This window comes from Bos taurus, chromosome 3 (genome assembly GCF_002263795.3).
Source record: "Bos taurus isolate L1 Dominette 01449 registration number 42190680 breed Hereford chromosome 3, ARS-UCD2.0, whole genome shotgun sequence".
Lineage (NCBI taxonomy): Eukaryota > Metazoa > Chordata > Mammalia > Artiodactyla > Bovidae > Bos > Bos taurus.
This window is the reverse complement of record NC_037330.1, coordinates 103,934,615-103,957,733: the sequence shown is the minus strand read 5'-3', so window position 1 is coordinate 103,957,733 and position 23,119 is coordinate 103,934,615. Positions and strand designations below refer to the sequence as shown.

The following is a 23,119-nucleotide window of genomic DNA, read 5'->3' as shown; positions in this document are numbered from 1 at the left end:
GGAAAATTCAATATAATCAGACTGATTATCTGCAGTCAAAGTGAATGGTTTTGTTACCTAAAACCAGTCCTCAATGATGCAGAGAGGGAAGAGTAGCAAATGAAGAGCCCTGGATTCAACCTTCAGTTAGATAACTGTGCCCTAATTACAAAACAAATAAACAAACAAAAACCCTTTTACCTGATTGCTAAACTGCCCACCTCACTCAAGAGCTGTCAGGATCAAATAAGTCTCAAAATGTTTTGAAAAAAAAAAACAGAAAATGTCACCCAAGTAAAATATTACCTTCATTACAGTTATACTTACTGTAATATTGGAAATTACAGCATTATACAAATATGAATTTTTGAGATCTATATTTCCAAAATAATAACCCCATCATACTAAACTAGTGATAAAGAGCTTTTTACCCGTTCTACAGATCGTGCTCTCTTCTTTGGCCGAGTAGGCAGCGCATCTTCCTTCGGATTGGTGTCTATTGCCCAATAGGACCCCTAAAGGTAAAGAAACAAATATTAACAGTATATTACAGCAATTCTGTAACATTAAACATGGACTTTCACAATCCTGTGCTTCAAAAGAAAACATTCTGCAGATACAATGGGAGAGTAGAGTGAGAGGAAACACTAATTTTCAACTGGGAAAAGTAAACATTTACATAAGAAACAAAGTCCATTTATAACTAATTATTAAAGATTAAAAAAAATCACAATCTGAAAAAGCCAAGTCCAAGAAATATGTCACAGGCAAATAAAAACAGGAAAATGACCATCCAAAGACATTTAAAATGTACATATACTAAATCTTATTTGAACATATGTGATCATTACAACAGCACATGACATTCAAGGGAAAGAGAATGTTTCTTTTAATTTTTTCCCTTAATTTTATTTTTTAATTTGCTATTTTATGGTCTTTTCCTTCCCAGCTTCCTTGCTTTTCTCTGCAGTAATAACTTGCAATGCCTACACAATGTTTTAAAATATTTATTTGGCTACGTCAGTATCTTTTCATTGCAGTGCACAAGCCCCACCGCAGCACAAGGGCTCTCCAGTTGCGGTGCACAGGCTTAGCTGCCCCATGGCATGTACGATCTTAGTTCCCGGCAAGCGATCCAACCTACGCCCCAGGCACTGGAAGGAGGATTCTCAACCACTGGACCACCAGGGAAGTTGCCAGAATCTGATGTGTAGTTTCTGCAACCTGGGACCTCACGAAAACTAAACAAGTAAGTGAAACATTTTATAAAACAACTTTCTTGATCACATTTTATACAATAAGTGCACCCTGGGAAGCAATGGTCTATAGATATATCTTTTATTGTTTATTCTAATTTTAACTATTCATTCTCCCTTATTTTTTGATACAAGTTCTCAGACCACTCTTTCAAAAATACATGTTGATGTCCTACTGTATTCCAGGCCCTCAAATTGTGACTTCCTCGAGAAGTATCTTGAAAAGCAAATATTATATAGTTTCCACATATACGAACGAGGAGATCCAAGCTCAAAAAAATAAAAGCCTGTTCAACCAAGAATTTGAGAGCCAGGACCAGAATCAAGTTTAATCTTGGCCTCTATTATTTAATTAGTCTTCCCAGGTTGCTTTTCAGGCAATGTTTGACAATGACAATGCAATGACAACATTCCAATCCCAAAGAAAGGCAATGCCAAAGAATGCTCAAACTACCCCACAACTGCACTAATCTCACACGCTAGTAAAGTAATGCTCAAAATTCTCCAAGCCAGGCTTCAGCAATACGTGAACCGTGAACTTCCAGATGTTCAAGCTGGATTTAGAAAAGGCAGAGGAACCAGAGATCAAATTGCCAACATCTGCTGGATCATCAAAAAAGGAAGAGTTCCAGGAAAACATCTATTTCTGCTTTATTGACTATGCCAAAGCCTTTGACCGTGTGGATCACAACGAACTGTGGAAAATTCTGAAGAGATGGGAATACCAGACCACCTGACCTGCCTCTCGAGAAACCTGTATGCAGGTCAGGAAGCAACAGTTAGAACTAGACATGGAACAACAGACTGGTTCCAAATAGGAAAAGGAGTATGTCAAGGCTGTATATTGTCACCCTGCTTATTTAACTTCTATGCAGAGTACATCATGAGAAATGCTGGGCTGGAAGAAGCATAAGCTGGAATCAAGATTGCCGGGAGAAATATCAATAACTTCAGATATGCAGATGACACCACCCTTTTATGGCAGAAAGTGAAGAAGAACTAAAGAGCCTCTTGATGAAAGTGAAAGAGGAGAGTGAAAAAGTTGGCTTAAAGCTCAACATTCAGAAAACTAAGATCATAGCATCCGGTCCCATCACTTCATGGCAAATAGATGGGGAAACAGTGGCTGACTATTTTTCTGGGCTCCAAAATCACTGCAGATGGTGATTACAGCCATGAAATGAAAAGACGCTTACTCCTTGGAAGTAAAGTTATGACCAACCTAGACAGAATATTAAAGAGCAGAGACATTACTTTGCCAACAAAAGTCCGTCTAGTCAAGGCTATGATTTTTCCAGTGGTCATGTATGGATGTGAGAGTTGGACTGTGAAGAAAGCTGAGCGCTGAAGAATTGATGCTTTTGAACTGTGGTGTTGGAGAAGACTCTTGAGAGTCCCTTGGACTGCAAGGAGATCCAACCAGTCCATCCTAAAGGAGATCGATCAGTCCTGGGTGTTCATTGGAAGGATTGATGATGAAGCTGAAACTCCAATACTTTGGCCACCTGATGCGAAGAGCTGACTCATTTAAAAAGACCCTGATGCTGGCAAAGATTGAGGGTGGGAGGAGAAGGGTACGACAGAGGATGAGATGGCTGGATGGCATCACCGACTCAATGGACATAGGTTTGGGTGGACTCCAGGATTTGGTGATGGACAGAGAGGCCCGGTGTGTTGGGGTTCATGGGGTTGCCAAGAGTCAGATACTGAGCGACTGAACTGAAACTGGAATTTGACAATGAGGGAAAGTGCAGCTTTCATCTATCAATCGTGGTACCCCGCGTGAATTATCTGAATATACCTCCTTAAATACACCATGTTCATTCATGCATCTGTGCCTGTCCTACATGCTTATCTCCTTGCCTATAACAGCTACCTTACCACTGACAAACTCATATTCCACCTCCAAATGTTAGCTCAGATGTTATCTAAAGGAATCCTTCTCTGATCCTTTTACAATACTCAAGAATTCATCTCTCTCTCTACAAGCTCTCTCTATACTATTTATGGGGCTTCCCAAGTGGCACCAGTGGTAAAGAACTACCTACCAATGCAGGAGACATAAGAGACTCAGGTTCAGTCCCTGGGTTGGGAAGATCCCCTGGAGGAGGGCATGGCAACCCACTCCAGTATTGCTGCCTGAAGAATCCCATGGACAGAGGAGCTTGGCAGGCTACAGTTCCTAGGGTCAGAGAGTCATATACCACTGAAGTGACTTAGAGCACACACACACATGCACATACAGCACACCCTTTTTAGGCTACAAATTCCTTAAAGCATAGAAACTCATTTCTATATCAACAGTGCCAGGTACCACATCAGACACAGAGTAAGTACTCAATAAACATGTGTTAGAATGGGGGTAGAGGGAAGATAATGCACAAACCGTGCCAAGTACGGGGTGTAACATCAGGCTTCCCCAGGTCCTAATCTAGGCAGTGTATCTCACTTCACACACAGCCATACTGGGGCATTCTTCCACGTTATCTTTTCTAAGTGGTCACTGCATTTCAGCTAATAAGCCTACCAGACCTGACGTAAACTTGCCAAGAATCATGTAAAATGTAAATGCTACAGAAATTAAGCACTAACAATTAAAACAACAATTTCATAACTATGGTTCAGGCTAGCAGGTCTCAAAATAAGCAAAGCAAGAAAAAGTTCTACACCCAGCTGTTACTAAAGTTGAAAGTGAAGCAGGAAGAAAAATACTCAAATTCAATGGACAACAGTTTAAATCACTGTTCATGGAAATGATGAATTTCAGTATTTAGTTTGTTTTGCATGAGTGTGTATATTTGTATTAATCTGAGAAACCACTTACTGTCCAAACATTACAGTGATTTGTTATTAAACATTTTAATAAAACTACAAAAACTAATATGTACCTGTCCTTCCACACAAAATATGACTGGCTGTAATTTATCACAAATAGATCAACAAAAGAGAAAACAACTGTTCATAAGCCTAACCCTATCCACTACGTGTTTATTAGGTTGGTGCAAACATAATGGTGGTTTTGCACTGATGAACTTTGCCATTTGATATTGGAATACATTCTTAAACAAATGTGGTTATGTTATACATCATTTTAATGTGCATTTTTCTATTTTTTTTAACCAATGATTTATTACTTGCTGTTTATTTTACATTTATTTTAGACTACAGAAATGATGCTAGACAAAAAGCAAATTCAAGTGATTTTATTCAAGTTCAAAATGGGTCATAAAGCAGCAGAGACAACTCGCAACATCAACAATGCAATCGGCCCAGGAATTGCTAACATATAGTGCAGTGGTGGTTCAAGAAGCCTTGCAAAGGAGACAAGAGCCTTGAGATGAGCAGCACAGTGGCTGGCCATTGGAGATGACAACGACTAACTGCAAGCCTAGACAGCATATTAAAAAGCAGAGACATTACTTTGCCAACAAAGGCTGTCTAGTTAAGGCTATGGATTTTCCAGTAGTCATGTATGGATGTGAGTAGATTTTCCAGTAGTCATATATCGATGTGAGAGTTGGACTGTGAAGAAGGCTGAGCACCCAAGAATTGATGCTTTTGAACTGTGGTGTTGGAGAAGACTCTTGAGAGTCCCTTGGACTGCAAGGAGATCCAACCAGTCCATTCTGAAGGAGATCAGCTCTGGGATTTCTTTGGAAGGAATGATGCTAAAGCTGAAACTCCAGTACTTTGGCCACCTCATGCGAAGAGTTGACTCACTGGAAAAGACTCTGATGCTGGGAGGGATTGGGGGCAGGAGGAGAAGGGGACGACAGAGGATGAGATGGCTGGATGGCATCACTGACTCGATGGACGTGAGTCTGAGTGAACTCCGTGAGTTGTGGTGGACAGGGAGGCCTGGCCTTCTGCAATTCATGGAGTAGCAAAGAGTCGGACACGACTGAGCGACTGAACTGATTAGCAATATATGAGTTGAACTGCTCCATGTCTTTGACAACACTTGGTATTTAAGTCTTACCAATTACAACCATCTAGGGGTCGCACAGAGTCGGACAGGACTGAAGCGACTTAGCAGCAGCAGCAGCAGGGGATGTGCAGTTGTACCTTAGTGATTTTTACGTGCATTTCCATCATGAATAATGTTGACAGGCATCTCTGCATGTGCTTACTGGCATCCAGGTATCATCCTTTGCAAAGCAGTCATTCATAAATTTGACCATATGGTTTATTGAGGTTATATAAGACTTTTGATTATTTTTAAGAATTGTTTATACTTTTTAAATAACAAGTCTTTTGTCTGAGGTAGATATACAGTTAACTTTCTGTGTAAGTGTGAGGTTAAGGATCAATATAAATTTTTCTTCCACCAAGACATAAACAGTTCTTGAAAAAGACTATGTCCTTTCCCCAGTGAATTACACTGGCATCTCTACCAAAATCAACTGGATATATATGTAAGTCCACCTCTGAACTCTATTCTGTTCCACTGACCTACACATCTACCCCTGTGCTAATACCCTTTTGTCTTGATTACTATAGCTATATAGAAAGTCTTGAAATCAAGCACTATAGTCCTACAATCTTTTTTCCCCCCCAAAAAATTGTTTTGCCAATTCTAGGTCTTTTGTATTTCCATACGACCAAGAGAATCAGTCTGTCAATTTCTTAAAAAGCAGCCTGCTAGGATTTTTATTGGGGTTGCATTAACTCTATAAACCAATTTGGGGAAGACGGACATCTACGACTCCTCTATTCCACAAACATGCTATATCTTTCCATTTACTTTGGTCTTGCTTTACTTCTCTCGGCAGTGTTTTACAATTTTCAATAAATAGGCTGCATATATTTTGTTAAAATGTATCCCTAAAGTATTTCACTATTTTGGATGCTATTGTAAATGGAACTGCTTTTCTTTTAAACTTCATTTTCCAACCATTAATTGATAGCATTAAAAAATTAAAACTAAAAAAAACTGTACTGACTTGTATCTTATGACTTGCGAAACTCACTTATTAGTTCTACCAGCTATTCCACAGACTCTTTAGGATTTTCTACATATGCAATAAAGTCACTTGCAAACATAAGAAATATTCTTTTTCAACCTGGATGTCTTTTTTTCCTTTGCCTTCATTGGCTTGAACCTTTAACAGAACAATGGTAACAGTGAATATAAGCATTTTTGTTTATTTCTCAATCTCAGAGCAAAAGCATTCAGTGTCTCACTATGAAATATGATATAAAATGTAGGTTTTTTTATAGATGTCTTTAAATAAAGGAAATTCCTTTATATACCTAGCTTGCTGAATAAGTATCAAATTTTGTAAAAATTTTCTACACTTGAGATATTATTTTTTTCAGTTTTCTTCTACTCACACGGTGAGTTAAATCAATTGGTTTTTTAATTTCAACCTGCAATGCATTCTTGGGACAAATCCTTCCTGCTCATGATCTATTTTCCCTTTTATATATCAATGAATTTAATTTGCTAATATTGTGTTAAAGATTACTGGGTCTAAGTTCACAAAGATACTGGTCTATAGATCTGTTACTTCTTTGCCATCATGGTGATGCTGACGAAATGAACTGTTTCTTCATTCATGTTTTTTTTGGTAAGAATTTGTGTAAGACTGGCATTGTTGCTTCTTGTTTCATTGCTTTTTGTTTATTTTCTATTTTATTTATTTACCTTTATTATTTCCTTCCTTCTACTTACTTTGGATTCAACTTGTTCTTATTTGTTAACTTAAGAAAGATGCTTAAAGTAATGGATTTTGGACCCTTCTGATTTTTCAAATAAAAGTATTTAAATTTTTATATTTTCTGCTCTCATCACTCAGTTCAAATATTTTCTAATATTTTTATGATGTCTTTGACCCAGAGATATGTTAGAACTACATTAATTTCTAAATGTTTGGAATTTCCTAAGTATCTTTTTGTTTTTTCTTCCTAATCTAATTCCTCTAGTCAAAAAATATACATCTCAAAGACTTCATCATTTAGAAGGGATTAATGTCAATTTAACAGTTCATACAACATCGCTAATCATCAGGGAAATGCTGATGGGATACCACCTCATACCCAGAATGGCTATCATCAGAAAGACCACAGATAACAAATGTTGAAAGAATGTGAAAAAAAAGAGGACTCCTGTACACTGCTGGTGGGACTGTAAATTGGTGGAGTCACTGTGGAAAACAGTATGGAGGTTCCCCCCAAAAAACTAAAAATAGAACTACCATGTAATCCAGCAATTCCACTCCTGGGTATATGTGTAAAATAAATAAGCTACAAGGATATATTGTACAGCACAGGGAATATAGTCAATATTTTATAATAACTATAAATATGACTAAAAATTGTGAATCACTATTATTTATGTGATACACTTGAAACTTCCATAATACACTACATCAACTACACCATAATTTAAAAATTGTGGATTTGTTGATTTCTCTTTTTAGTTCTGATAATTTTTGTTTGATTTCTTGAAGCTCTGTTTTTGGCCACATACATTTATAATTCTCAGATGTTCCTGATCAATTGATCTTTTCTTCTGGTGTATCCAATATTTTGTTAAAGCCATTCAGTAAATTATTCATTTAGTTATTGTATTTTCATCTCTACAATTTTTCTTTGGTTCTTTTCTAGTTTCCATCTCTATTCAAATTCCCTCTCTCTTCATTAATTAATTATTAGAGTATGTTTTATTTTAATTCTTTCAACATATTTATAATGGCTGTTTTGAAATCTGTGTCTGCTAAATCCACACTTGTTTCACCTGATTCAGGAGCTGAGGCAACTTCAACTCTTATCAAAGTCACACTGACATCAGTCTCTTTAACTTCCTTCACTGACTGCTAGGCAAGCTCCCTATAAAATTTTTCCTAAGTAATACACCATGTTAAATTCCAACAAAAGTACTATAAGCATACCTCGGCAATATTGCAGGTTCAGTTGCAGACCACTACAATTTAAAACAAATATCACAATAAAGCAAATCATGAATTTTTTAGTTTCACAGTACATATAGAAGTTATGTTTACACTATACTGTAGTCTATTGTGTGCAACAGCATTATGTCTAAAAAAAACAATGTACAACCTTAACTTAAAAATATTTTACTGCTAAAAAATACTAACCATCAATACTGAGCCATCAGGTAGTTATAATCTTTTTGCTGGCAGAGGGAGGGTCTTGCCTCTATGCTGATGGCTGCTGACTATTCAACATAGTAGGTGCTAAAGTTGAGGTAGCTGTGTGGCAATAAGACAACCATGAAGTCTGCCACATCAACTGACTCTTCCTTTCATGAACTATTTCTCTGTAGCATGTAATGCTATTTGATAGGATTTTACCCACAGAATCTCTTTTAAAATCAGAATCAATCTTCTCAAATCCTGTTGCTGCTTTCTCTACCAAGTTTATGTAATATGCTAAATTCCTCTGCTGTTGTTTCAACAATCTTCACCTTCACCAGGAGTAGATTCCATCTCAAGGAGCCATTTTCTTTGCTCATCCCTAAGGAGCAATTCCTCAACACTGAAGTTTTGTCAAAAGTTTGCAGTAGTTCAGGCTCCACTTCTGATTCTAGTTCTCTATTTCCACTTCACATCTGCAGTTACCTCTCCACTGAAGTCTAGAACCCCTCCCAGCCATCCATGACAGTTGGAATTAACCTCTTTAAAAATTCTGTTACTGTTGATATTTTGACCTCTTCCAATGAATTTGTGAGTGTTTCTAACACCATACAGAATGCTGGATTCTTTCCAGAGCACTTTCGATTTCCTTTGCCCAGATCCATCAGAGGAATCACTATGGCAGCTAGATCCTTACGAAACACACTTCTTTCTCAACAGTGGGTTTAACATACTGAGTAAATCATGTTGTCAGACGTATTGTGGTGGTAAAAATGATAAATGAGCACTGGCTTCAACTTAAAGTCACCAGCTACATTAGCCCCTAACAAGAGAGTCAGTCTGTCCTTTGAAGCTTTGCAGCCAGGCACTGACTTCTCCTCTTTAGCTATAGAAGTCCTACATGGCATCATCTTCCAGTAGAAGGCTGTTCTGTCAACACTGAAAATCTGTTGTTTAGTGTTGCCATCACAAAGAATTATCTCAGCTAGACTGTCTGGATAACTTGCTGCAGCTTCTACATCAGCATTTGCTGCTTCACCTTGCACTCCCATGTTATGGAGACAGCTTCATTCCTTAAACCTCATGAACAAATCTCTGCTAGCTTCAGACTTTTCTTCTGCAGCCTCCTTATAGCTCTCAGCCTTCATATAATTGAAGAGAGTTAGGGCCTTGCTCTGGATTAGGCTTTGGCTTAGGGGAATGTTGTAGCTAATTTGATCTTATATCCATACACTAAAACTTTTTCCATATCAATATTAACACTATTTTTGCTTTCTTATCATTTATTTGTGTGTTCAGTGGAGGAGGACTTTAATTTCCTTCAGGAACCTTTCCTTTGCACTCACAACTTGGTTAAATGTTTGGCACAAGAGCTTTCAGTCTATTTCAGCTTTTGACATGCTTTTTTCACTAAGCTTAATCATTTTTCTTTCAATGTGAAACTTTTTAAAAATTTTATTTATTTCTGGGCTGTGCTGGCTCAGGATTTTCTCTAGCTGCAGCAAGTGGGGACTACTCTCTAGCTGCTGTACATGGGCTTCTCACTGCAGCGGCTTCTCTTGTAGCTGACCACAGGCTCTAGGGCGCACAGGCTTCAGTGCTTGTAGCACGAGGGCTCAGTAGCTGCAGTTTCCAGGCTCCAGAGCACAGGCTCAAAAGTTGTGGTACAAAGGTCTTAGCTGCTCCATGGCATGTGGGATCTTCCTGGACCAGGGATTGAACCCATGTCTCCTGCACTGGCAGGAGGATTCTTTATCACTGAGCCACCAAGGAAGCCCATTTTTAGTTTTTGATTTAAAGTGACAGACATGCAACTCTTCCTTTCACGTGAACACCTGGGAGCCACTGCAGAGTTATCAGTTGGCCTAATTTCAATATTGGTGTCTCAGGGAATAGGGGTGCTCAAGGAGAAGAAGAGAAATGAAAATTGGAGGAAAGTCCAGTAAGTTTAACAGAATACAAACAACATTTATCAATTAAGTTTGTGGTCTTATGTGAATGTGGTTCCTAGTACCCCAAAACAATCACAATAGTAACATCAAAGATCACCAATCACAAATCACCATCACAAATAAAGTAATAAAAATAAGTTTGAAATACTGCAACAATTACCAAAATGTGACACAGAGACATGAAGTGAGCATATGCTGCTGGAAAAATGGTGCCAAATAAACCTGCTTGATACAGGGTTGACACAAACGTCAATTTCTTTAAAATGCAATATCTTTAAAGCACAATAAAATGAGGTATATTTATACAAAATTTAGAAGGTCATGTGAGAGAAATATCAATACCCTCAGATATGCAGATGACAACACTCTTATGACACAAAGTGAAGAAGAACTAAAGAGCCTCTTGACAAAAGTGAAAGAGGAGAGTGAAAAAGTTGGCTTAAAGCTCAACATTTAGAAAACTAAGATCACAGCATCTGGTCCCATCACTTCATGGCAAATAGATGGGGAAACAGTGGCAGACATTTTGGGGGGGGGGCCTCCAGAATCACTGCAGATCGTGACCGCAGCCATGAAATAAAAAGACGCTTACTCCTTGGAAGAAATGTTATGACCAACCTAGAAAGCATATTAAAAAGTCAAGACATTACTTTGCCAACAAACGTCCGTCTAGTGAATGCTATGGTTTTTCCAGTAGTCATGTATGGATATGAGAGTTAAGACTATAAAGAAAGCTGAGTGCTGAAGAATTGATGCTTTTAAACTGTGGTGCTGGAGAAGACTCTTGGGAGTCCCCTGAACTGCAAGGAGATCCAACCAGTCCTTCCTAAAGGAAATCAGTCCTGAAGGACTGATGCTAAAGCTGATACTCCAATATTTTAGCCACCTGATGTGAAGAGCTGACTCATTTGCAAAGACCCTGATGCTGGGAAAGACTGAAGGCAGGAGGAGAAGGGGACGACAGAGAATGAGATGGTTGGATGGCATCACTGACTCAATGGACATGAGTTTGAGTAAACTCCGGGAGTTGGTGATGGGCAAGGAAGCCTGGCGTGCTGCAGTCCATGGGGTCACAAAGAGTTGAACACGACTGAGCAACTGAACTGAACTGAGTGACTCACATATAATAACTATTACATATACGTTACTAGTTCAGGTTAAATTCAACACTGTCTTGTGTCTTAGATTTATCAAGTTAATTACTGTTCTAAGTCTAAAAGAAAACTTCACGTTCAAATGAACTTATGACTGGCAATAACCCAGATGTTCTTCAAATGGTGATTGAATTGTGGCAAATCCATAAGACTGGCTATATGAAACAAAATGGAACTGCTGATACTCCAAACAACAAAGATCAATCTCGAATGCATTATGCTAAGTAAAAGAAGCTAGACTCAAAAGGCCTCCTACTGAATGAGTCCCACTTATTTGAATTTCTGGAAAAAGCAAAATTATAAGAACAGAAAATAGATCAGTGGTTGGTTGCCAGGGCTTGGGGTGGGGGACAAGGCAGTGCTGACTACCAAGGGGCAATTAAAAAATTAATCTGAGGGCAAAAAATTATTTTTTAAAAAAGTAGATATGGAAAGGAGACCACCACCAACAAAATGTTATATATACTGCTCCTAAGAAGAGAATAGAGAATACTGTTATGTGCAAATAAAACACAGTTCTTAACTAAACTGCTTTGACTAATCGTGTCTTGTCAGCGTTGTATGCCAGTACTTCTTTCTGTTTCTGCAGTGCTATCTCTCTGAATCAGACCCTCACCTCCTATCTATCCCAATCTTTCAAACCCTCTCTGAATGCCCCTCTTAACGCTTACTCTGGGCTTTCTAACCTTGGTTTGTCTAAGGGACTGTCTCACATTCATAATCCACTCTTGTCTTAACATGCACCCTTGGTACCAACGCATTTTCTTCATTCCTGACTTCATGTTAGTACTTACATTAGCTCCCTTAATTACTCATTCTATCTCAGCTGTGTTCTGATGGGTCCCTCAGCTAAACCTGATCAAGTCCTCTTCTCAGTCTTCAACTGGTGTTCTTACCTATCATGAGTTAAAGCTACTACGAAAGTTGCTAATTTCTTCTCTCCTTGAGGTACTTTAAAAGTGGCAAACTCTAAAGCCTCCCTTGGGAACCCTGGGTTTTTTTTTTTCACCCCAATAAACGTAACGTCCTTATTTTTGTCCAAGAAAACTTTTGCCTATCTTTAAATTCCACTTCGTGTTTGGTTTTAGTCAAAGACACAGATAAGAGGTCAACTTCTTCCTCACAAAAATCATGCATCTATTTTAAGGCTAGTATTAAAATTACACTATCTTCCTTCTTCAAGGTACATATCTATAATTCTCGCAACACTGTTTATCACTCAATGCTGTATCTTATGTTTTCTCAAACCTTTCCAGTTTTTCTACAATGCTTTACAAATGAAATGACCCAAACAGAATTCCAATAAATAAGAGACAATTTACAAATAAATACAATACAGTACTAACATGGACCAAAAAAAGAATACACTTTGAACAAAAGCAATCTGTCAACTATGTTATGGTCTCCTATACTACGACAGAGGATAGGAGTAGAAAATAATCACTATCTCAGAGCTTTTAAAAATTAACCCTCTAGTAGTAAGTTTGCTGTTTCTTTACAAATCAGGAGATCCCCAATCTCCACAGCCGTTGAGCATTTTACAACCTCCCCAATCCAGGTAAGAAAAACCAACCAAAAAACAAAGAACTCTTCTTACAATGAATTCATTGCAGTTCTCTCTCCCACGCCAGGCAGGTGGCCTTCATGGGGTCTTAATTATCATCTAATTTCTCCAGAGCTCACTCCTGCTATTAATTATACAATTGCTGAAACTACCTTTTATAATCTTTTATCTCCTTTAAAGTCAAAGTATCATTTTCCTGACTTAGAGAAGAATAAACAAGGTTGAGAAAAGATTAAGCTGGAAAGCAAAAAAAGAGAACTCTATTTTTTTAAAACAAAATTTAGCTGATAGAATTTGTCTTTTCATAATATGAGCAAAAATACTTATTTCTAAAATAAAGAGGCATGTGTGAACTGCAGAATGAGAAGACTTTTGGCAAAAATTAGATTAAAAAACAGACAAAAATACAAAGCTAATGGTAAGCGAGGAGATAAAAGACAGGAATAAAAAAAAAAAAAAGGAGACAGACAGATTACAGGATGCAGAAACAGGGCTGTTATCAGGGGAAAGGAAACAAATCTGTCCCAAAAAAGGCAGCAGAGTTATGAGTGCAAAATACAATTTCATTTTGATCTTCTTTTTAAAGAGAGCAATAAAGTAGCTGTTTGCATTTAGTTTCAGGGAACTAAGAAAAATGGATTTCAGACCATTAGGGTATATTGGGAGAGTATCAAATATTAAGGGCTTTTATGACAAAAATTACTAGAAAATAAGGATTGAGTCAGTAATAAGTAGTCATATAAAAGCACCTGTAATTCAACAAGAACTTCTCAAGTTTAAGTTGGTCACTACACCTCTCTGGTGGATACACTGAACAGAGTTATATACCACAGAATTATGGGAAAAAAGCTGTATGAGCTACTTCTAACTCAACCTCTTTGGACCCATCTGGATCATGGCAGAAGCCTGCAAATCCTAAGGGGTTAAAATACACCCATTACCCAAGACCAAAAACTACTCCCACCCCACCTTGGCTCAATGGTTTTCTCCCACTGTGGTGAGGGTGGTTTTGGAAAAGCTCCTCAAATGCCAGGAAACACTGTAATACAAAAAGAAAAAAAAACAATTCATAAGTACCAAAACTTAACTAACATTTTGGCTTCCCTTTCAAGGAAGACTGACTGGTAGAATGGAAAAGGCACCAGTAGTAGGAACCAAGAAACCAATTGTAGTCTCCTTGTTGGGCATTCATTCTAAGATGTTTGCTGTACTCCAGGGATTTGGTGGGGTGGGCACCAAACACTGCTAAGGGTTACTGAACTAAGTGAATATGTGCCAGAAGCTGCTGACGGCCATCTCTGCCACAAATCTGGCTAAAAATGAAGCCATGAGAGAAGCTAGTAGAACTAACAGATATAAAGAGACATCCCCAGTGATACAACTGAAGAATCTGGCTCCCATTTCAGTCCCTCCTGCAGATATATTCTCCCTTAAGTTAGTCTGTAATAGGTTCCTGTGACTTGCAAGTAAGTCTAGCCAATACACCTGGGTTCTAATTCCACACTGAACTTGAGTGAGTCATTCCTCATTTATGGACCTTAGTTCCTCATCTATAAAATGGGCTAAATTTAACGTTTTCCAAACTGTTTTAAGCAACAGAACTTATTTTAAAAAAAAATCTTATTTTGATATTAAAAACCAAAATGATTTTATTCATATAAATCTACTTTATGAGATTTACATTTACTTCTGACCGAAATCAATTAAGAACTGGTATTTAAATCTCACCTTGAGACTGAAAATAAAAATGACTATTAGTATAAATACACTATCAAATGTATGATATTTATCATATCAAATGTATATTTTACTACAATGACTAAAATCAATAAGAACAATGATGTATTTGTGTGTGTTAGCTGCTCAATCGTGTCCTACTCTTTGCAACCCCATGGACTGTAGCTTGCCAGGTTCCTCTGTCCATGGGATTCTCCAGGCAAAAAACTGGAGTGAGTTGCCATTTCCTTCTCCAAATGATGTATTTGATAAAAACAAAACTTTAAAAAGACTACTGCTAAAAGTTAAAAGCTTTTATTAACCTGCTGCTGCTAAGTCGCTTCAGTCGTGTCCGACTCTGTGCGACCCCATAGACGGCAGCCCATCAGGCTCCCCCGTCCCTGGGACTCTCCAGGCAAGAACACTGGAGTGGGTTGCCATTTCCTTCTCCAATGCATGAAAGTGAAAAGTGAAAGGGAAGTCGCTCAGTCGTGTCTGACTCTTATCGACCCCAAAGACTACAGCCTACCAGGCTCCTCCATCCATGGGATTTTCCAGGCAAGAGTACTGGAGTCGGGTGCCATTGCCTTCTACTTTATTAACCTACCAGGATTCAATTTCTGTACTGTTTTGGCTGCATAATAGTAAGACAATCCTGATTCAAAAAGAACAGTTGCAAAGAATAATGTAGTATTACTTAATCACCTGCCATACCCCCATGATATTATTTAATTAAAAGTGGAGAAAAGCTTTTAAGTTCTGCACAAAAGAAAAGCTGACAGCACAAGATTTACTAAACAAATCTCCAACTGGTTAAAATTTAGTACATGATATAGTTAAGCTTCATGGGTGTTGGTTTTTTATTTTTAATGATTTAAATATCATTTAAAAATTAAATCTGATTGCAATTACTAGCTTCATAGAACTCTAATAACACAGATAATCTTGAAACTCTATTAAGAAGACTTTTAGTCAGATTCATATACCCTCATTACTCATCAGAAATTGTAATAAAGCAAATATAAATTACAATTCCTCTTCTTTTATAATAAGCCTGCTTTAAAGCTAAGAAAAATTTTACCAATTCTTATTCACAACCTTAGAGAGTTATGAACACAAATAGTAAACTGTGTCAAACAAGACTATTACAATAATTTATTCAATCTTATTGAGAATCAACTTGATGGGGCAGATCATAGAAGATGCCATAAAACATTATTTAAGAGTGCCTGCTTTACAGTTGAGATGAATAACTCTCCATGTCCTAACCTCAAGAAGTCAACAGTCTAACAGAGGATACAATACAGTTAACAACACAGGTTTGAACCGAACGGGTCCACTTATACACACATTTTTCAATATTAAATACAATATTACATAATTGCAGTTGGTTGAATCTGGGAGATGTGGAACTGTGGATTCACAGAAACCATGTATACCAAGGGCTAACTACAAATTATACTTGGCAGAGGGTCAATGCCTCTAACCCATGCATTGTTCAGGGTCAGCTTTATATTCATTCATTCAACAGGAGTGTCTCCTCAGTGCCACCAGTCACTGTGCAAGCAACTGGGGCTAAAAAACTGAACTATATACAAACTATCCCCATCCTCTTCACATTTAGACTTTAACCTAAAGGCAGTAAATAAACCAATGAAGATTTTTAAACATAGACCATATGGCCATTTTTGAAAGATGGCTGGCTACTATATACTGAAGATAGTAAGCCCTAGGATAGAGAACGGAGAAGGCAATGGCACCCTACTCCAGTAGTCTTGCCTGGAAAATCCCATGGACGGAGGAGCCTGGTAGGCTGCAGTCCATGGGGTAGCTGAGAGTCGGACACGACTGAATGACTTCACTTTCACTTTCATGTATTGGAGAAGGAAATGGCAACCCACTCCAGTGTTCTTGCCTGGAGAATCCCAGGGACGGGGGAGCCTGGTGGGCTGCTGTCTATGGGGTCACACAGAGTCGGACACGACTGAAGTGACTTAGCATAGCATAGCATAGGATAGAGATATCAGTTAGAAGCTACTATAGTGATGACAAAGTAACAGGAACTCAAAAGATGGAACAACAAACTCAATTGAAGTACGTGAAAACAAAAAAACTTCACAGGGTAATGTTGCAGCTCAATCTTAAAAGACGAGTATGAAGACAAGTTGAGGGAGTTTGTGCAATAGGAGAAAACTATATGAAAGGTATGTATGGAAAACTTCAAGTAGTTCCTCACAATGGATATTGAGTAAGGTGAAATCATAGCTAGAAAGGAAGATAAGGAAAAGATAGTAAAGGATGTAAGAAACACCTCCAGGACACTGGAGAGTGCTTTTAAACAGGGTGATATCATGATCAGGCTTACATTTTAGAAAAATTCTTTCAGTGACAGTAGCCTGAAGAAGGTGACAAAGAGTCTAACCAACAGAAAAAGAATGTGTGGTTTCCAAAAGATAGACTATCTCAAAAGTCCTAATCTATCAATTTATCATGACAACGAAAAATGGTGCAAGCAAGTACTCTGAGCTTCAGAAACCAAACAACTAGTACCAAGTTCAGGCTACAATTCAGTTGATACAGTTTGAAACTCAAAAAAAGGAAGTTTCTGCAGATAAAATATTAAAAATGCAACAATGGCAGAAGATAAATGGAATGAAGAGGAAAAAATGAGAACCAAGAAAACAAGGATAAAACAGAGAAAAATTTTACTTCAGGGTAAGAATTACTTCCACTAGTCAATTACATATAGATTCACTCCTTTCCCCCTTGACCCAGATTCACTTCTTATATGCAACAATAAATTGTGGTTCTAAAATTCAAAAGTCATGTTTAATTTAATACATAACACTTAAAAAAATAACCAAACAAAAACTAGATTAGAAACAGCAACCTGGAACAGAAGACCAACTCTTCAGTAGCTAGCTAGCTTCTTACTGCTTGAAAAGAAATCTCTTCCTGTCTGCTGTTTTCCTTGAAGCATACAAACTAAAATAGGGTAAGGCGAGGTGAAGTAGAATAGGGAGTATAGGGTAACGGAGGACTTGCTATTTCACAAAGGTTTCTTATCAATGAACTAGACAAGGTCCTGAAGCTTTAATCCCAATTCTTTTTCTTTATATAATAGGTATAACTCAGATTCAAACATGCCAACAGATACAATGAGGAATCCAATTATTTTAAGAAAATGAATCCTACCTTTCCAGGGTCATCCTTGGATCGAGGCACTTTAAGGAAACATTTGTTCAGTGACAGATTATGTCGGATGGAATTCTGAAATTAAAAAAGAAAAGCTATAGGGTCATTGGAATCCAAAAACCAAAACCCCCTTTAAAAACAGAATCAGCAACCTAAATATCTCTATATGCTGACATATCATTACAAATGGAATAAGCTTTTTAAATGAGCTTCAAATTTAAATCTGATTTTCAAATTATGAATGCTGCAAAGGGAAATAGTTATTGGAAAAGATAGTTCCAGTGAATCTTACAAAACTCCAAACAGGGAGTAAATGTCCCTTTTTAAATGTTTAGTAAGATCTTTTAATGATGCAAGAAGATGTCTATGATCAATGTTAAACACCAAATAAAAAATTATATGCATATTGTGATTTTAATTGTGGTATATATTTATTAGCTAATTTATTTATTCTTAGAAACAAGGCAGAATGCAAAATGCTAGGAGTTATTCTACACGGAATTATAAGTGAAGATTATTTTCTTCCTTTCACTTTTCTATCATGTTCAAATGATCCACAAGGCACATATATTACCACTTTTTAATGAGTTTAAAAAGTTTATGTGCTCCATTACAAGAGCAGCACATAAAAACCAACTAGGTTCTCACTACGATATGTAAGAAAGAAAACCACATGGGAAGACATGGGCTACAGAAGTCAGCAAGAACATGCAGGTTCCTCAATGACAGCAGGAAAGGAAAACCAACTTGGACAGAAGGAAAACACAGAGACCTGAAGAAGCTGTGAAACAGGTAATCTTTCATGAATAAACAGGACTATGCCTCAATTATTAAAGAAAATACCTACAGGCCATTTCTTCTTAATTAAATGCTCCAAAATTTCCAGAAGACAGTGCAGAACAGGGAAGCCTGGCATACTGCAGTCCTTGAGTTTGCAGAGTCGGACATGACTGACAGACTGAACAGTAACAGCAACAACAATGGGACAAGTGTCAGAAACTGCCCTGGGGCCAGGACTCTACTCCAATATACCACACTGAGCTGGAGGTTGACTATAGCTTGGAAAGGGGCACAAAACTCCCACTCAAATTTAACTGGATAAACAAGGATAACTGATCTGGCTGAGGGGGCAAAAAAACACTGAAAAAGGACACCCCTCCCCCACAGGTCCAAGGGCCTGAGTAAGACTAAGTCTGGATCAAGACCGAAAAAAAAAGAACACAAAACCACTAGACCCTAGCACAAGCCTGGCAGGAATGAGAAGTAATAATCTACTGACAGAGGAGGGGCAGAAGCATGGAGCCCCCCATATGCAGCAAGGTGGGCAGAGACAACTAAAACCTAAAGAGAAAGCAGGAACACTGAGAAAACTCTACAATACCCAAGCCTGTCTCCAAGCACAAGGTAACAGGAGTCTACTGTGGAAGAACGTAAAGTCTGTGGCATACTAAAGGTAAACGTACCAACAACGAAACTCAAATCCAGCTCAACTTCTGGTAAGAGTAATTCAACCCAGACACAAATGGCCTGTGAAAAAAGATGACTGTCCATTTACAGTTATAAATACTATTTACCTCTATCTCAACCATTCTTCTACACATGTAGCTAAAACTGTCAAAAGTTGCAAGAGACATGGAAAAGAAGGGGGAAAAAAAACCCACTATCAAAAGATAAAGTAATCAGAAAAACCCCACTGAGAAATGACACAGATGTCAGAAATATCAGACAAGCACTTTTAGAAAACTATATGTTCAAGCAACAAGCAGAAAAAGTGCACAACTGCATCAAAAGATGGGGAATTTCAACAGAGATGCGTAAACTATAAGAAAGGGTCAAATGTAACATGATTATGTTTCAAAAAACCATGGTCAAAGATAAAAAATTCCCTAGATGATTCATCAGTAGATGGGACAGAACCAGGGAAAGGCTCAGATATCTTGAGGCTAGATCAGTAGAAATTATCCAGACTAACACATATGCATGCGGGCATGTACACATGCACAAATCCAAAAAAAGTCATCCAAGAGTTGTTTAACAATACATGTAATTAGGGTCTCAGAAGAAGAAATGAAATGGAATGGGGCAGAGAAAAATTTGAAGAAGTAACAGTCAAGAGTCCTCCAAAAATAATGCAGGACACATCACAGATGCAAGAATCTCAGAGAACATCAAGCAGAAGGAATTAAAAATCCACACACCTATATTCATTATAGCCCAAATGCTGAAATTCAAAATGAAGTGAACATTTTGAAGGAAGCAAGAGAAAAAAAAAAAAAAAGATTATGTACCGAGAAATAAACATCAGAATTATAGCAGATGTCTCAAAAAACTGTGCAAGTTAGAAGACAAAAAAGCGACATCTTTAAAATAATAAAAGAAAAAGTCAATTCTATATGCAGTGAAAATATCTCTCAAAAATGAAGGCAAAATAAAGACTCTGCAAGACACAAAAGCTGAAAAAATTCACTTTTTGTACCACCAGTTGGCTGGCAATGTTAGATGGAAGTTCTTCAGGCAGAAGTATGATACCAAATGGAAACCTGAAACTACAAGAAGAAATGAAGAGTTCCAGAAACCGTGAAAATGAAGGCAAATTTTCAAAAATCACTTTTTCTTATTTGTAATGCCTTTAAAAGATGACTGTCTAAAGCAAATATAACAGCTTATTATGAGGTTTATAACATGTAAAAGGAAAACATGGTAACAACATAAAGGCTGGCTCAGGGGAATCAGAAGTACAGCAGATCCTTGAACAATATGGGTTTGAATTATACCGGTCCACTAAACATACTTTTTTCCAATAAATACATACTATAGTGGGCTTTCCTGATGGCTCAGAAGTAAAGAATCCGCCTGCAATGCAGGAGACATGGGTTTGATCCCTGGGTCAGAAAGATCCCCTGAAGAAGAAAATGGCAATCCACTTGAGTATTCTTGCCTGAGAAATACATGGACAGAGGAGCCTGGCGAGCCACAATTATGGAGTTGCAAGAGTTAGACATGTCTTGGTGACTAAACCACCACCACAATACGCTACAGTACTGTACAATCCAAGGTTGGTTGAATGTGCAGACGTGGAACCACAGATATGGAGAACCAACTGTAAAATTATACATTCGATTGTGGAGGAGTCAGCCTGCACTGCCTGGGCTATTCAAGGATCAACTGTATAAGGTTTATAAAGTTCTCACTCCATATAGAAAATAGTATAATGAAGGTAGAGTGTGATAAGTTAAATATATGGGTGGTAAGTTCTAGAATAATTACTTCCCAAAACAAAATTTAGGAAGAGATATAACTAATAAAATAATAGTGAAGATAAAATGAAATCACAAAAAGTACTCAGTCCAAATCCAAAAGAAGACAAAGGAAAGAAAGAACTAATCTGAAAAACTACCCATCTAAAAACTTCAAGATGGAAAAAAAAAATCAAGATGAAATCAAAATGGTCATGTTTTCTAAATGGCTTTGTAAGAACACATCTCTACTTGGGTCTTCCGCCTCTATAAAAAGCTTAAAAGCTGGAAATCTTCCAGATTCTACCACTGTTCTTTTTTCATTTCTACATTTGCTGTGTAGGCAATCTCATCCACAGCCATGGCTTCAATAACATCTGTTACAGACCTTTCTCCTAAATTAACATAAATTTTCAACAATCTACTAGACATCGCCAGAAACTCCAACCCAACATGTTTAAAACTAAACTCAATCTTTATTTCCAATGTGGTCTTCCTTTAGTTTCCTCTTCTCTGCTTATTCATATAACTGCTCCAATCAGACACCTGTCAAGCCTCCTTAACTCCTCCCTCCTCCTTACCATCTAAAACAAATCCATCACCAAATTTTTTAAGTCTGCCTTCAATTTACCTTCTTTATTCCATCTCTTCTGTTACCATCTCAGTCTAGGACACCAGTCACACCAAAAACTAGTACAATAGCTTCGTTCCTCTCTTTCACTTCAGTTCAGTTCAGTCACTCAGTCGTGTCCGACTCTTTGCGACCCCATGAATCACAGCACGCCAGGCCTCCCTGTCAATCACCAACTCCCGGAGTTCACTCAGACTCACATCCATTGAGTCAGTGATGCCACCCAGCCATCTCATCCTCTGTCGTCCCCTTCTCCTCCTGCCCCCAAACCCTCCCAGCATCAGAGTCTTTTCTAATGAGTCAACTCTTCACATGAGGTGGCCAAAGTACTGGAGTTTCAGCTTTAGCATCATTCCCTCCAAAGAAATCCCAGGGCTGATCTTCAGAATGGACTGGTTGGATCTCCTTGCAGTCCTCTCTTTACCCCTCTCCAGTATTCTCCACCCAGCAGGCAGTTACCTCCTCACAAGGCAAATCTGACTTTACCGCTTCAATTAAAATCTTTCAGTAAATTCTCATTGCACTTAGGATAAAATCTAAAATCCTAAAGCCTCCACAAGCATCTTCATGACCTCACCCTAACCTGCTATCTGTAAGTCTATACTGTCTGTACTCTACCCTCATCCTCTCCAATGTTCTCTCTCACCTGTAGGCTTTCCGTCTCCTGCAAAAGTTACGGCCTCCAGCCTTCCTTCACTCCCTTCACCTGAGTCTACTCAATCTCCAATTCATTCTTAGTTTAAATGTTAGTTCCTTAAGGAAATCTTTTCTGACTTTCATAGATGATTAGGTCAGGCAAAATGTACATTTCACATTACGCAATGATTGTTTAATGCTCTTCCTCCTAAGTAAGGATCTTTTCTACCAATTCAGAAAATGGAATATAATGCTTTTCATATGGTAATCATGAATCTTCTGGAAAAATACCAAGAGCATATTCAGAAAATAAAAACACCCAGAGAGCTATGAGAGCCATGACATGTATTTACAGTACACAACAGAGAAAAGAGATTACTTCAGACCTCACAACTTGGACACACACTACATCTAACAACCCTAAGGAAAAAAGCTCAAAGAGTAGAGGCAGACATAATCAGGATGGCCAAGTTAAAGGTGGAGAAAAATGGCCCAGGTTAAATAACTGATGGATTTTTTTTCCAGTAGTCATGTATGGATGTGAGAGTTAGACCACAGAAACCTGAGCACTTAAGCACTGATGCTTTTGAACTGGAGTGCTGGAGAAGACTCTTGAGAGTTCTTTGGACAGCAAGCAGATCAAACCAGTCAACCCTAAAGAAAATCAAACCAGAATATTCACTGGAAGGACTGATGCTGAAAC

At 37.9% G+C, this 23,119-nt stretch overlaps 1 protein-coding gene across 7 annotated transcripts in view; it reads right to left on the bottom strand.

Moving 5' to 3' along the window:
• Window positions 1–23,119, bottom strand: part of FOXJ3 (forkhead box J3) — a 125,320-nt gene that overhangs the window by 47,730 nt on the left and 54,471 nt on the right. For all 7 annotated transcript variants that reach the window (XM_005204917.4, XM_059885181.1, XM_059885180.1 and 4 more), the window contains 2 exons: window positions 17,914–17,988; window positions 411–494 (listed from right to left, as the gene is read on the bottom strand). In XM_005204917.4, coding sequence (XP_005204974.1) covers window positions 411–494; window positions 17,914–17,988 — 159 coding nt within the window. The remainder of the gene's footprint in view (window positions 1–410; window positions 495–17,913; window positions 17,989–23,119) is intronic.